The sequence below is a fragment of the Saccostrea cucullata genome, unplaced genomic scaffold, assembly GCF_032062105.1.
Source record: "Saccostrea cucullata isolate Sc308-1 unplaced genomic scaffold, CSIRO_AGI_Scuc_v1 ctg7951, whole genome shotgun sequence".
Taxonomy (NCBI): Eukaryota; Metazoa; Mollusca; class Bivalvia; order Ostreida; family Ostreidae; genus Saccostrea; species Saccostrea cuccullata.
Window position 1 is genome coordinate 1 of NW_026927159.1, and position 16,536 is coordinate 16,536.

Below are 16,536 nucleotides of genomic sequence, written 5' to 3' on the forward strand. Positions count from 1 at the left end.
AACTTTAAATGGCCATAACTCCTTTGATTTTTGACGAAATGCTTTGAAATTTAAAACATAGTTATGCATTAGGATATTCTACAATATGATTTAGAAAAAAAAATCTTGAAATCACGTGGATGCACGTGTGCTGCAATCTGATTGGCTAAAACTTGAAATGGCTATAATTCCCTTGGTTTTCAACCAAACAGGATGGGATTTACAACATAGATAGATATAAGGGCCTCCTACAAGAAGGAATGGTCGTCATGCACGTGCACGCACGTGCGTGCATTTGGAACGAGTGAAATTGAAAATACACTTGAATGAGTGATTTTTAATACTTTTGGACTAAATTCTTTCATGTAAAGTATATTTTAATATATAGAAATTGTAGACAAGATTATATTATCATTATGCACGTGCATTCACATGGGCTCGCGTGCAATGTTAAAATTTGAATATAATTGGTATCCTTTTGGGAAAACGTTGTAAAAGTCAAAAATGCACAGATGTTGTCTTATTTAATAAGGCTTACAGGGAATATGGCACCAAAAGGGAGTTGGCGAGCGTTTGCGGAACATCTGTAACGGTTCCCGTTACAATCAGCACTAGTTATGTTTAAGAACTAATGACAGGTACATAGCTACTGAGGAACTTATCTTTTCAATAATCTTGTATGAAATAGAAGAAAAGAGGTATGTTACTCCTTTTATCAATTGTGTACTACATTCGCGTAATAATCTAACATATAGACGATTCAGCGTGAAATTATTGTCAACAAACCCACGTGGAGCACAAATGATTTACAATGATTGACTGGAAGTGACAGGCCTTCTCTTCAAAATAAATAAGGTAACTCATGCTGTGTGATTAGCCTATCTTTTATTGTCACCCGAATCTTTGATTGTTTTAACCTGAAAATGTCGCCTCCCTATGCAGGCATGCTTTAGACATGTTAGATATCGTAGTATGATAGCTGTTATGGTCGGGTCTTATCGAACGAACTGGTACTCTAATTACCATGATGACATGCCTGGGAGAAATTATTTGAGGAATTATCATGCCGAGTTTGTGTATACTTTTATATATCCTTTCTCATTTAATGTTAATACATGTATGTTGAAGGATGGGCCAAAACTGTAAAATCTGGACAGAAATTAAAACGCAAGCATAAGAACTACATTGTGTTTTGTATAGATGTGTCCCTGCTACGGAGGCAGCTAACAGAAAGGGGATATAATTAAGATTGCATTGTGGATTTGCCCTGTGCCACCTCTAAATGGCAGAAGAAAACTCAACTCAGCACAACCAGAAACACTTTTCTGAAGGTGAGTACAATTTATTATGTTTCTAGATAAGTGGAAAAAATTTTCATAACTTATGATACATATTTTTTATAGCATAACAAATCATCTTGATATGGCAAAACTGAACCGAATACTATTTTTGAACGTATATTTTGACTTTTCTAATTTTTGTTGACTTATTTTCTTTTCATTTTTTTTAAATACATGCAAATACATGATTACTTATAATAGTAGGCTTTTGAAAGAGAAAACAAATACAAAAAAATATTAGAGAAGTCAAATCAGTCAATATTTATCATGTTTAATAATCGCTTACTCGATATCTGACTTTTTCATTACATGTACAGATAATTATGAATTCCATTGGAAATAATTTTTGGTACTAAAATTAGTTATCAAATAAAACACAAATGCACAATACACCCAAAATTACAAAAGGTTGTTTTAATTGGATCTATTTGAAAAACTGCTGTGTACACATGTAGGTTATATAACTAGCGAAAGAGAGGGGACAGATGTTGTTGGTCAGGATCGCTAGTCTTATATTATTTCATTTGTTGGTTGTTTCCAGTATATTTACACTAAACTAAATACTACACAAGTTCACTTTCCGCAGTTTTGAATCTTTTGTTATTTCTATATACCCACTTCACTCTTGAAGTTGGTATAGTGGCATTAATTTCTTTGCATGTCAGATTTCACTGAATGAATGAATGTAGATCAAGGCGATAACGGGTATTTTACAGCTAGGTGTAGATGAAGACATGCTAATTACCATTTGCATGTTTTAGTTATAATTGATAAGTTTCTGATAAAAATGTGAACCTTGTAAAAAGAAATAATATACATCCGAGTAAACGAGTAACTTTTTTTTAGTATTCGATACTTGGACCTTGGATCGCGTACCCGGTAAAGTTGACTTCCCTAGAAAATATATTAAAATAACCGGTATATCATAAAAGGTTATTTGAAGTCCTTGATTTCATTTATTGAAAGTCAGATACATAATGTGAAATAATTTTTGTTAAATAAACATTGTGAGATATTCTTAATTTTTTTTTTCAATTATACACTTTGTAGAAAATTCTGCCAAGAGACAGTTGTGAAGGGAATCGTGTAGATAATCTCCAGAAAAGAAATCAGCACTGATATTGGGATGTATGTACCAATATTTTAATACAATCATCAAAGACAAATTTACCACAGGAATAAAAATAAAACTGTCTGGCATTCAAGGGCCTGCCATGGTAGAAGCTCTCCTGAAAAAATATTCCATTTATTGTGGACATCATGACACAGGGTTCACCTGTCATCAGCATTAAAGACTTGTGTGATTTGTTCTACCTGGGCCATATATGTATTGAATGAAAACAATTCATAGAACCACAAGCACATTGTAAATCTATGTAAGGTCTTCTGTGTATGTTGTATTCCTTATATAATTTGCTGTTTTATAACAAGACTTTGTTTCATTGGTACTAAAACTTAATGCATGTACACATACAAAACCCAAAAGCAGTTGTGATATTTATTGTTTTTTATTACTCATTAGTTCTCATTTTTGTGTGAAATTTTATAATTTTCCATTTCTTGTTCCCCAAAACCATATCTTACAAATTTTATGTATTGCAACTTGCATTTCAATTTTAACTTGTTATACTTTACAAAAAACAAGAGGTACTGTGAGCAATCAACTGACTAAATGATATCCCCGCCTCCCATATGATTATAATGGAAAAGTCCATGTTTTTCTGTGACCGGGAAACCCAAAATATTTGTCAGATCAAAAAGTAAAAGAGGAGGTGCACAATGGCAATATGTAATAAAGATTCTGTGAAGGTTTCATTAAATTTCACTCAGTGGTATAAGAGGAATTGCGGATAAGATATGAGTACCCCAAAGCGTAACAGATGGACGAACGGACAGCTAGACGTACGTACGGACGGACATACCGATTACAGTATACCCTCCCACTTTTCAAGCGGGGGTATAATAAATGTTAAAATGTTCATATTGCTATTGACGTGACTTATTCTCATGTATCCGCATCAAAACCGAGACATATTGTTTATTCTTGTTCCTTGGTTTCAATACTACAATCCATCAAAATATCTATCACCCCCCCCTTTAAAAAAGATTATGCTTCAAATATGTGTCATTAAAGTTTTGCACATGAGAACTTGCAAACATGCTTCCGCCTATCAGTACTCTCAGTACTTTGATTCATCTTACATTTTTCTCGGGTCTCAAATAGCAAAACACGGACTTTGCCATTATAATCATTACGGAGGCAGGGTTTCAGTTCGTGCTCAGTGCTAAGAGTAACAGCAGGTGCATATGAAAATGAAAAGAAAACCGAATTGTTGCTCGTGAAAATTCTTTTACCGTATAAGTAGAATTTTTAGCGAGGATTTAATTTTGGCATTATTAGTGAGGGTGCTGACATCGCTAAAATTGAATATCGCTAAAAATTAATTGCGTATTATTTGTAATAGCGTCTTTAGTTTGCACTTCAAAATCGCTTAATTTACTTCTCTCTAAAATGTAAATACCAGATTTTAGGTAGAAATCGCTAAGTTTGCGTCTCGCTAAAATTTCCACTTATACGGTATTTTTTTTAACATTTATCAACATACAGATATATATAATATTTATTGCCAGGTTTCGATATAAAATTTTTTTATTTATCTGTATAAGTTGTCGGTGAAATAGATTTCTTACTAGTAAAAGACAATAATGTAATCTAACAACCAAGCTTACTGACAAACGAGTTGACTAACTTTTTAATCGTACCCTTAGTTATGCAGCAATATACAGCAATACACCTTCATCAGCTGCATACGAACGGGGTTTATATCACTCAGTTGATTCGATATGCAAGAAAATGCTCTACGTACGAACAATTTTTAATTCGAGGAAAGTAACTGACAAATAAGTTGATGAAAGAAAAATATCAGTCTCCTTTAAAGTAATCAATTCATAAGTTCTATGTTCGATACAATGACCATGTTAGGAAATACAATTTATCATTAAGTCAAATGCAGACTGACGTTTTTCGTATTAACTGATAGGCCATTATATACACACTGAATTGTCGACGGATTTTTCCTTTATTTTCCAATCATGCAAAGGACCACAAGGCAGATGTGACCGATCGGCAGGGGACCTTACTTCTCCATTGCAACTGATCCCACCTCTGATGTTTTTGAGGTCCGTGTTTGCTCTACTCCAATTGTGCATTGTCTTATGGACTTTTGAGCTTGAATACCACATTGTTTAAGTTACAGACTTTGAAAACAGGGAATTTGAATATGGTGAAATGCAAATATGCGCAGTCAATGAAACAAAAAATATAGGCCTATTTGCTCAAAACTTTGACCAATCGCTTGAATTAAAATAGTGTAAATCGACGCTAGATAATCGAATTTCTTCATTTAAAACATTAACTTAGGATTCAAAGTAGGTTAATATTTGTATTTTTATAGAATACACTTTGAATCTATCTAAAAATGCCATAATCATTTTAGCTGCATTATACAGTATCTCTATTACTACAGGAATAACAGAAAAGTCCACTATAAAAACGATTTTCTCGAAAATATCAACTTATACAGCAGTTTAAAAAGTATCATACAGCATTATGTTGAATAATTGGTCTTACTAAAAGATATATATTGTCAAATAGAAACTTAAACATCTTTTGAATATCTACTTCGGAGAACTTGTCTGCAAAATCTTCATACTTTTTAACAGAATAATTTTGCAAATGACCAATGTAATGCAAGTTAATTCACGAGACCGATCCATTTTTATTTTTACAAAGCAGCTCTCTATGATGTCAAAATGCTTGGACTAACTTTATCCTGGTTTTTCGAAATACATGTATTGAAAAGTTGAACGTTTTAATGTTTGATTTACATGCTTGCTTTGATAAAATATGCAGTGGTTTCTCATGTTCTTTTAAATGATTTTAGAATATTGTTATCAAAGTCTGAACTCAATAAATAAGCTAGATTACTTTAGAGCCTTTTTTTATATATATATATATATAAATTATATATATAAATTTTAGATGTATACAAAGCAAGAACGACGAGAGGAAGTCTTTCTAAATAACTTAAAGATAACTTTTACATTTTACGGTTAACATAACAGGCACCTGAAACTATTCCTCTCCCCCCCTCTCTCTCTCTCTCTCTCTCTCTCTCTCTCTCTCTCTCTCTTCCAGGAAGAATTTTTAAAAAATCAAATGTTTCAATATAATAATAAAAAGTACAAACATATATATTTAATGTGAAATTAAAACAAAACGGAAATTCGTGCCCAGGGACATATGATGCACCTCTTTCCAAAAAGTTTAAAATGTGTATACATGTACATGAGTAAAATGGTAGATGTAATCCAAATGAAGTTTCATTTCATTGAAATTTCTGAAAAAAAAATTTAAGAAATGAAAAAAGATAATGATTTATAAGAGCAATGACTAAAAATTTTAATTAAAAAAAATCACAATCTATAATTTCTCAATATTATAGAGATGTTATGAATTTGTCAATACAATAAAATTCATACATCCATTTTTTATTTGAGGCGTGTGTCCATAAAAAATGTTATAATACTACTAATACGAATGGATAGACAATCAAACGTACAAATTTATATTGTATTATCAAATAGGTAAGCTGAGGTTTTTTTTTATTATTACATTGCTAGATAAAAAAGATAGCTAGCTTATTTATAGATAGTGAAGGTATTGTATTCAGAAAAAAAGGTTGCCTTTTGGGAGCAAATTTTTAGAGTGTGCTTCAAAAATATTTTCAAGCATTGTGTCCTTATAAAAGAAACCATAGTAAAAGATTTATAAACATGTATATAACTGTGTTTGATCTGCAGCAAACCTATTATATATTTTAAAAATTATACATTAGTAAAATACAATCGTTGGAAAATAAAATTGTTTCGATCCTTAATGGCTTTCTAGCTTGTTTTTTTTTTTTTTTTTTTTTTTTTTTTGCCTATAGTCCATTGTTACATGCTCACTATTGATTTAAAACAATTTTTCTTTAAGAAAAACTGTTCTATTATTACTACAACCAGATAAACTCTTTTACCTTGCCTTTAACTTTATAATAAATACAAAACGTCTTTTTTAATATAAGACGCCACATTTGGTTTTGCAATTATCATTGAACTAGTCAGATGTTTCTCTGAGTGTATATATTATAAAGTTTCACAAAGTACATGAAGTTGCTTTTCTCATGGAGTATTATTAACTTTTCCTACAAAAAGTATTAAACTGCATTAGTAGTTTCGTCAATTTGTTTACAAATTACCTCTTTCTAATTCAAACTGTGTATATATCAATAATTGTTTAATCAAATATGTTTAAGCTCGTTTCCCTCTAGTTTTTTTCTTTTTTAATGGTGTTCTTTGGCCGTTGATCTTTGGTCGAACTGAAATGAGTGTGTTTCATTTGTAAATCTGAAATGACAGTAAGCATTCTGATGTAGGTAGCTCTTGTGAGCATACAGGAACCCTGATAAATCAAAGACGCTTTGTAAGACTCAAATGCACCAGCATGATCACCGGACAATTGTTGACAGATCCCAAGTATCTGCCAGGAAATATTTTTCAATTTGATAGGAACAAATCTCCCCACATCTTTATCAAGTATATTTTTTAGTTCGCACACGGTATAGTAATAACCTGTTCTGTTTCCAAGCCGTACGTTGCAAAGCACAATGATAAAAAGTGTCAACACATATGGAGGAACATGGAAATGTTTGTTTTCAACACGTGCCACGTGCTTTTCAATCCCTAATTCATGTAAATAGCAGACAGCGGAAGACAGACCAATATCTACAACAACAACTTCTCTAAGCTTTGTATTCCATGATTTGTCTTTGCCATATGTCATAAACTCACGCATATCACCAAAGCCGTGTAGATATAAAACGTGAGATTGATTTAGTTCGTTCTTTATCTTTTTCGCAAAGCTTAATGCTTCCATAAATCTTGACTTTCTGCAAAGATACATCCCGTAGAAGACATTATCTGATAGGAAACCATGTTTGACTGCAACCTCCAACAGGTCACCGGATTTACAAATATTACTCGTCTTTTCGTAATCCAGTAGAAGAAATGCCAAGTGAATAAATATTGTACAAATATTTTGTCTTACTGCCATCAATTGGACATGTGTCATAGATTTTCTTTCGAGAAGTTTTTTAATGGTGATCATATAAACTTCGAGATATGGTGGAATAGCAGATTCTGTGCAAAATCCTACTCTGTGATAAATCTCAGTGAATAAAGTACACTCTACTTTATGATTCCTTTCCACGTAAGGATAAGTGATGAATTTCTGCTGAAAAATACATTGCCGTAAACATGAATAACCCATGTTGTATAACAAATAAAGTTTTTCGAGCAACTCTTCTCTGGAGCTACCAAAAATTTTTCCTTGGAACATGTTGTTTTCTTGAATGAAAAAGTTTGGTAAATTGCTCTTATATACACAGAAGATTAAACGTTTAAAGCAATTCCAAAAACAATGTAACAAGTTTTCTGGAGACCAAAATGATCCTTCCTTTTCTTGTATCATGTAAAACATAATAGTTTTCAAAAAGTAGGAACACAATAGCTCTTTGTCATCCAACAATGGCTTGATTACTTTATTGAGAAAAATTTTAAATAAACCGTAACAGGTAAACTGGACATGGTTCATGCTGCGAACACAGTTCAATTCAATAAGATTGAAGGAGATTCGCCATTCATAATCATGATTTGGCGAGTTTTTGCGGCCAATCGGAACAAAATTACAGCCTGTTCTTCTGGCATATTGCAATACAGTTGAATCAGGCCAACCCTTTGTTTCACAATGTTTTATCCACGAAGAAGCTATCTCTGGAAAAAAATCACATTTCAGTGAATGAGCATTGTCATAGCAAACCCCACTACTCAACTGTCCGCTTGCACAAGGTCCATGTAATTGTGAATCTCTAACTACTAAGTGTCTGGTGGATTCCCTGTACTTTAAACTTGACATGTAAGTTCCTTTTCCGAATCTGACATAGCTATCACGAACAAATCTCCACCTAGACCACTTTCCGACTTTCAGGAAGACGGATCCTGGACTATCATCACAATATTCCATCATAATCAATGTTTCTTTGTTGTATAGGTTTTCCTGTCTCGGGTGACAAATAACTTTGTGGTCAGTCCACCAGTATAGAAAATCGGAGTCCGATTCTTTAAAATTAAATCCTTCCCTTTCACTACCGGTTGCCACACGAAAATATGTTGGATATCTATTGAAAAGTAATTTTACTGTCGATGTAGCTGAATTCAAGATAATTTCTTCAATATCCCTTATCTGTCTCCTTATATTCACTTCTGCTGGAGTACCAATCTCGAATTGAAGATATAGGTATGCTTTCTGAGAAAGAATTGATTCCATTGCTCTTATGCTCAAATAGAAATTGTCTATTTTGGTTTTTGGATTTCAGCTAAACTGTTACATTGACATTATCTCAAGCTCAAACTAATTCAATGACAGGAAACTAGTGTTAGATCGGGTACAAAAACGTAACCATAGGGAAAAATGAAAACATTGGTTATCCAATCGTAGCTAGTATGAGATCACAAAATAGTTTAAATATTGTGTTCTCTTGTTGACGTAAAGAAAACTCACTGGATAACATTTTGAATAGGCTTTAAACGTTTTTTACACTATTGTATTGTCTACTGCACACCAAATCAATTGACGCATTCTTTTGTAAGTGAATAGACAACAGTCCTCCTAACTACCCACTATTTTAAGTGACAGTTAATATAATAATTTTTTTTTGGGGGGGGGGTACTTTTTACCACGTCTAATGTGAATAATTTTCATTACAATTTTCTTGGCTCTTCGATTTATTTCACAAATATATTTCTAAAAGAAAAATATAACAATGAATGTATACTAAAATAAATGTCTTTAGATTTCATTTTGGAGGGGGGGGGAGCTCCGATAAAAAGTTTTTAAAATTCAATATCATGTAATGTTAAAACATAGATCTAAAGTCGATTTAGGTGTATGGTTAAAATTATTGTTAAAACAATGACCTGCAACCTAACTCAATAGCAGCAGTTAATTACTGGCCTGCAACCTAATTCATAGCAGCCGTTAAACACTGACCTGCCATATGTTTGATTGATATAGAAAGAGGGAGAAGGAGGGGTTTCTAATCTCTAATTGGAACTGAAAAGATTTAATTTTGATATATCTGTGCAAAAAATTGTGTTTCATCTGCCTTAATGTTGAATTGAATTCTCAGAATACTAGTAACCTAGCTGGGTAGCATGTGAATTCTATTGCTTTTGAAACTTTACCACTGACATAAGAATATGTGACTGGAATCCCAAAGAAGGGGCCTGAAACATGTGGAAATAATTATGAATACATGCACAATTATGCACTGGACAAAATTGTGAACTAGGATTGGCTTGCATAGATATAATGATGAGCTCATTTTTCTGTTGACATTTATGGTGTTTAAGAATAATTTGAACTGCTGAAAAGATGCCTTTTTATGCCCCCGTAAACAAAGTTTCGGGGGTAAATAGTTTTCGTCGTGTCCGTCCGCCTGTCTTTCTGTCTGTCTCTGTCTGTCTGTCTGTCTGTCTGTCTGTCTGTCTGTCTGTCTGTCCAGCTGTCTGTGTCTCTGTCTGTCTTTTTGTCTGTCTGTCTGTTTGTCTGTTTGTCCGCAAAAAACTTTAATCTTGCCTTTAACTTTTGATTCAGTGGAGCTTTGACATTCATATTTCACATGTGTATTTCATGTGATAAGACCTTCCCTTGGGTACCACAAAATTTGACCTTTTGACCTTGACCTTGGAGTTTGACCCACTTGAACACAACTTTGGCCATATCTTTTGAATAATAGACACCAGAACATTTACACTTAATATATGTATTGTTTGTGGAAAGACCTTTCATTGGATACCAACAACTTTAACCTTTTGACCTTGACCTTGGAGATTTTCGTACCTATATAAAAACTTTAACCTTGGCTACAACTTTTAAACAATAAGTACTAGGGCTTTCATACTTCCCATATGTAATTCTTTTGAAAAGACCTTTCATCGGATACAAAGAACCTTGACCTTGGAGTTTGACCTACTTTAAGAATGCAACCTTGACCATAATTTTTGAAGGGTTAGGACTAGGGCATTTACACTTCACAAATTTAATCCTTGTGACAAGAACTTTCATTTGTTATCAAGAACTTTGACCTTTTTACCTTGACCTTGGAGTTTGACCTGCTTTTTACAAACTTTAACCTTGACCATAACTTTTGGACAATAGGGTCTAGAGCTTTCATATTTCAAATGTGTAATTCTTGTGAGAAGACCTTTCATTGGATATCATTTTAAGAATCTTGATCCTTTGACCTTGACCTTAGAGTTTGACCTACTTTTTACAAACTTTAACCTTGGCCATAACTTTTGAACGACAAGGGCCAGCCCTTTCATACTTCCCGTACGTAATCTTTGAGACAATACCTTTCTCTAGAAACCAACAACCTTGACTCTTTGACCTTGACCCGGAGTTTGTCTTATCTTATAAAATTTTGACCTTAATCATAACCCTGGAACAGGTGTAACTAGCGTTGTATATTTTGCATTTCTTGTGAAAAGGCCTTACTTTTGGTAACAACATATCTGATCTGCATTTGAGAAGCTTATCCTGCGCTATTTTGCCATAGGGGACATCAGTGTTTCACGAACACATCTTGTTCACCATTAAAATTAATGTCTTGTATTTATTAAAAGAAAGAGGGCGTAAAAGACGTGGACAATTCCTTTAGAAGCTTAAAAGAAAAATATAACAATGAATGGATACTAAAATAAATGTCTTTAGACTTCTTTTTCGAAGGGGGGGGGGAGGGGCAGCTCCGATAAAAAGTTTTTTTTAATTCAATTGTATGTAATGCTAAAACATAGATTTTATAGTTGATTTAGGTGTATGGTTAAAATTTTCTGCAGTTTCTATGAAACGTACTCAACATGTTTAAATGCTCCAAAGATCACCAATTAGATATTATAATTTTTCTCTCTCTTAATTATTATGTTTTACATATCTTTTTATAAGCTTAAAAACTTACGACTTTTCAACTTTATACACAACCATATCCTATGATAAACTTAAGTCCACTGAGGTTATCTGATATCACCAGGCTGCTTTTTCAATAAAAATAGAACTTGAAAATTTAGTTACCTTGTCATTGGTCATTTGCAAAATCATTTTGTTAAAAACATTCTAATTGTATGCACAGGTATTCTGAAGTTGACATAAAAATGATGCTGGGGTTTCTGATTGACATTATCCGTGTCGTCTTTGAGACCAGATCTCCCAAAATCTATTGGAATTCCCATGGGTACCAATTGCGCACCGTCATTAGCAGACCTATATTTATATTCAAATGAAGCAAAATTTGATCAAAATCTTATACGTGAAAAAAGAAAACACCTGCTGTGACCTTCAACTCGACATTTAGATATGTCGACGATGGTTGTCAACTAACAATAGTTATTTCTATTCTGATGTCGGTACGATATATCCCAGTGAACTTGAGAAAAAAGATACCACAGATTCTGACAAATCTGTTTCATATTTGGATATTTTACTTGTTTTAGGCGTTAATGGTAATCAAACAACCAAACTCTACGATAAATGTGATGACTTTAACTTTTCAATTGTCAACTTCCATTACTCATGCAGCAATACACCTCAACAAACTTTTTAAGCTCACATGGTTTTTTGCACAAATTAAGGTCACATTTCTTTAATAAAAATTACTTTTTTCGAATCTCAGAATGATGACATAGCCCTACGTTATATTACATATATAATGTCAAGTATAAATGTCCTTTAAAAGTATTATCTTAAGTTTCCAAAGTGGATGTTTTAGAGGGGAATTTATCAATAAATGGTACGATGTTTCTACTATAGGCCTCTACCATAGTTTTTTACAAATAATATAAAACGTGCTTTCTTTGATACAATGTAGTTGAAAATTTTTAATTTTCTTCTTAAAGGTACTTGGACACAGATTTGAAGTTATTATTTTCTCTATAATATTACGACTTATATATTTTAAAAGCATATCACACAAAAATTAATCAAAAATCTAATTTCGTTTAAAAGATATTGAAATTTCAAATTTTTCGGCGGGTTTGATTGACATATCCTTGCACTCTCATAAATTTAATTTTATTCTTAATCCTTAGGAAAAGTGGCAATCTCGTTTTGTATAAATGAAAAATATTAATACTATAATCCAGAAAATTCAGAGTAGACACGTTCGAAAGCAAAACAAACACACAATATATTGTCAGTCCGTGCAGTTGTGGTAAGCATACTGTGACGATTGAACGCACCCGGTGAATTCTAAATATAAACAATAACAGAACTCGAGCCCTGTTTACAAAAACTGTGTACATAACACGAGTGTGCTCGATTTGCTAAACTCTGTACGCATCTCTTAGTTCGGAATGACGATACTTGTGAAGGTGTTTTGCTTTCGAACATTTCTACTCTGAATAAAATTATTTTTCTTGATAAAAGTTTTAATATTTCTCATTAAAACACATCAAAATTGCCACTTTTCCTAAGGATTAAGAATAAAGTTAAAATTTGTGAAAGTGCAAGGATGTGTCAATCAAACCCGCCAAAAAATTTATAGTTTTAATAACTTTTAAATGAAATAAGATTTTTAATTAATTTTTGTGTGAAATGTTATTAAAATATATAATTCGTGATATTTTACAGAAAAAATGAGAAAATATTAACTTCAAATCTGTGTCCAAGTACCTTTAAAGGTGAGTCTTTTTTAAAATTCTTTGCTCATTTACCATACTCATCTGAGTTTTGTCGAAATGTAGCACCGAAAAAGGATAAAATTGCAGAGAGAAACCATACTACAGGGTAAGATAATGAAGTATGGGGGTTTTTTTTAATAGTAATTTTTTTCTATGAAAAGGAATATTCTTCTGCATTTACGGTTTGAAACGTTAAAATTTTGCTGTGGGATGAATCTTTCATGATTATTTTTAGAAGGTGACTCTGAAAAATGCCACCTTATTAACATACAAAGCAGTCAAACAGATGAAAAATACTATTAGATTCACTTATCGTTTTTACGTAGAAGGCAAATACTAGTATTCTTTTTTCAGATTTTGTTTAGACATTTTGCTTGATGGTATTCAAATTAGCTGGCAATGTTCATAACACATTACTTGCCTTATTCAAAAGACTACAACATTTGTGAAACTGTTGTAGCGTTCTCTGGCTCAATGCACACGATTTGTTATCAGGGGTGGATTCACATTTTTTTCCAGGAGAAACTCGAGAAAGGGGGAGTTTATGATTTTATAAAAATAAATTTCAAGTTATGTTTTAAAAATAAGTTTAAAATTCAAGATAAATATGTTAATTTTTGTTATTTATATCTTAAAAGAGATGAATTCATACTGTAACTGAAATATACTTACACATGTAGATGTACCCTCAGATATCTTAACATTAAGCTTATGAGATAATATATGAAGAGGGCATCTATAATTCGATGTTTAGAATCTGAAGTGCATAAGGGACATCCATCTAGTCTTGCAAAGTTATAGATATGCTTGCACACTGATATCTTACAATATGTCAAGTGTCGTGTCAAAAAATGAAAATTGCCTAAATTTTGTAAATTCCAAAAAATAGAACCTCCTGGGCTGCAAGATTGATTGATTGATTGTATGTTGTTAACCGTCCCTCTCAAGAATTTTTCAATCATTTAAACAATAAAATGCTTTCTTTGTTTGTTATTACTGGAATTAACGTTATTAGCTGTTGCAGAAAATTTTTTTCTGCAATAGCTGCGTCCGTTAATTCCAGTAATAAGAAATAAAGAGAGACATTTTATTGTTTATTAACAAAATAAATTCCGTACGAAATTTTGAAATTTTATATGACTATATATCGAAATTAAAAGCCCTCAAAACTATTTTTATGACAAATCAACGAAATTTTATCTCCACGAAAATTTGTGCTTCCACATGATTATCCCATAAATATGTACAATTACAAGTTGATTTAAAATTATTTTCATGATAACAGGAAAGACCAGACAACTCACAGTTAAATTACAACAAATTACAACAATGGGTCAATCACCAAGCAGCATTATGATGAAGGGATAACTTTAGTTGATATACAGGTAATTGAACTTATTTTGTTTTTTGTTCGTTAATTCTCAGTACATACAAAGTTACATTCGACATAATTTTTTTTTATAATTTTTTATTAAGGGGGTAAATAAGGCAATATTGGTTACAAAAGAAAATTAATTGATAACAGGAATTTAAAAACAAGTCTCTGCCAGCTTATTGTATAAAAACCTCTCCCCTTTTCCTTTACGCAGTATTTCATTCATTTAATTTAGTCCAAAAAAGAAAAAAAAATCACTTTCATACTATTACATAAAATATTTAATCTTGCTTTAAGTTATAGTAAGAAAAACATTCTTTTTCAAACACAAAAATGCTATCATAATTTCCTGTTGTAATTCAGATGATAAATCTACATCTTCATCAAACGTTATATAAAGAAATACACTATCAAATAACGCAATTTGTCAAACACTCCTCCAACAATTATGGCCTTTGTTATTTTGAAATCACTTTAAGGACATGAATGATTGATATTTAATATATTTATGAGTGATGTTTTTGTTGCCTATATTATATTACAGAAATTAGTATATATCATTTTAAGAAAAAAAAATCCAACTTCATTGGATACTTTTAGGCATTTTTATCGATATAATATTAAGACAACACTGGCCCTTCTTAAGCTTCTAGAAAGGAAAATTTAGAGATAAATAAAAGTTTGCTTTTGCAAAAATAAAAAATAGCAATGATAAATCCAACACAATTGTTTATGTGTAAATTAATATTATAATTTTGTATCCCTTTTTCTGTCTTCATTTAAACCCACATTAGTTGAAAAAAAAATATACAGTTCCTTTATTAGAATTTTTAAGGAGGTTCTAAAAACTGCACACTAAAAATTTTCGATTCTGGGTTAGTTTTATGCTTTTAGAGTGATCTGCCCTTAGAAGTGAGATGGAAAAATGGTTATATACAGTAAATAATACATTTTGAAGTAGACTAAAATACGCCTAGCATTATATTATACCAAGAATTATTAACTGAGCCCATGTTTACATTAATTTCCCAATTTTAGTAAACAACAGTTTTTTCTGTTCAAGCATAAACCATTATTTTCTTCGCAGAATAAGGGCAGGAACCCTATGTTGAAAATAAATTTAACAGTTTCAATATGCATATTTATATGATATATTTGTCTCAAAAGCCAAAAAGCACTTTCTGCTAGTGTTTAGAGGATCCTTAACAGTACATTCTTTTTGTACGATTTTATTACTATCTCTTGTGAAATTTTTCTCCCGACATGCCTTACATAAGATTTTGAAATATCTTATGTTTAGGCACAGGAGAGCTCAAGTATTATTTCGCTCTAATCTTGCAATTAAATTAAAGCTTGTCCTCTGTCTTTTCTCTTTATTTCTTTCCATTTCTGAATTGGTGTCTTTGTGACGTTTTAAACCAATTCGGTTTTTAAATCTGATGCAACAGTCAGCATTCTGATAATGTTAGCCTTGAATATCACACATCTGTCCGAATGAGTTAGCGATATTCTGTACGACTCAAATGCTTCTGTATAATACCCGGACAATTGTTGAGCGATCCCAAGGATATGCCAAAATGTATTTTTCAAAGGAACGGGAACAAATCCCCTTGTATCATTATAAAGTAGGTCTTTCAATTCGCATAACGTAATGTCGCGGTTTCTTACATCTCCAAGTTGCATGTTGCATAGGATAATGAGAAAAAGTGTCAGTACGTATGGGTGGATAACGAGATGCATTTTTTCCATCTTTCCCACATACTGTTCAATACCTAGTTCATCTAAATAAGTGACGAGTCTAGAGAGACATATTTCTACTGCTACATCTTCTCTAATCTTTGAAGACCATGGTTTATCTTTGTCATGTTCAAAGGGTTCTCCTGATAAAGATGAAGAGGGTATATATTTAACATGGAGCTGTTTTAGATCTTTCTTTGTCTTTCGCGCATTGTCCAGAGCATCTTCAAATCTGGACATTCTGTAAAGATACATCACTTTAAAAAT

The 16,536-nt window shown here is 32.0% G+C and overlaps 1 protein-coding gene and 1 long non-coding RNA gene across 3 annotated transcripts; one reads left to right on the forward strand and one right to left on the reverse strand.

Annotated features, from left to right (window-relative positions):
- Nucleotides 1–693: 693 nt before the first annotated feature.
- LOC134273606 (uncharacterized) lies at nucleotides 694–2,993 on the forward strand. 2 transcript variants are annotated; one of them, XR_009993448.1, is made up of 3 exons: nucleotides 694–834; nucleotides 1,108–1,310; nucleotides 2,370–2,992. It is a non-coding gene; the product is annotated as an uncharacterized LOC134273606 (long non-coding RNA). The 2 variants fall into 2 exon arrangements; XR_009993447.1 differs by having other exon boundaries at nucleotides 698–834; nucleotides 1,180–1,310; nucleotides 2,370–2,993.
- A 3,697-nt stretch (nucleotides 2,994–6,690) lies between these two features.
- On the reverse strand, nucleotides 6,691–8,748 carry LOC134273605 (uncharacterized). The gene has a single exon (XM_062755793.1). It carries the CDS (start codon nucleotides 8,746–8,748, stop codon nucleotides 6,691–6,693), a length of 2,058 nt encoding a protein of 685 aa, XP_062611777.1.
- Nucleotides 8,749–16,536: the final 7,788 nt, after the last annotated feature.

What these genes read in the sequence shown, in the direction of transcription:
- LOC134273605 (XM_062755793.1), bottom strand. Translation starts at nt 8,748, where the DNA reads ATGGAATCAATTCTTTCTCAGAAAGCATACCTATATCTTCAATTCGAG.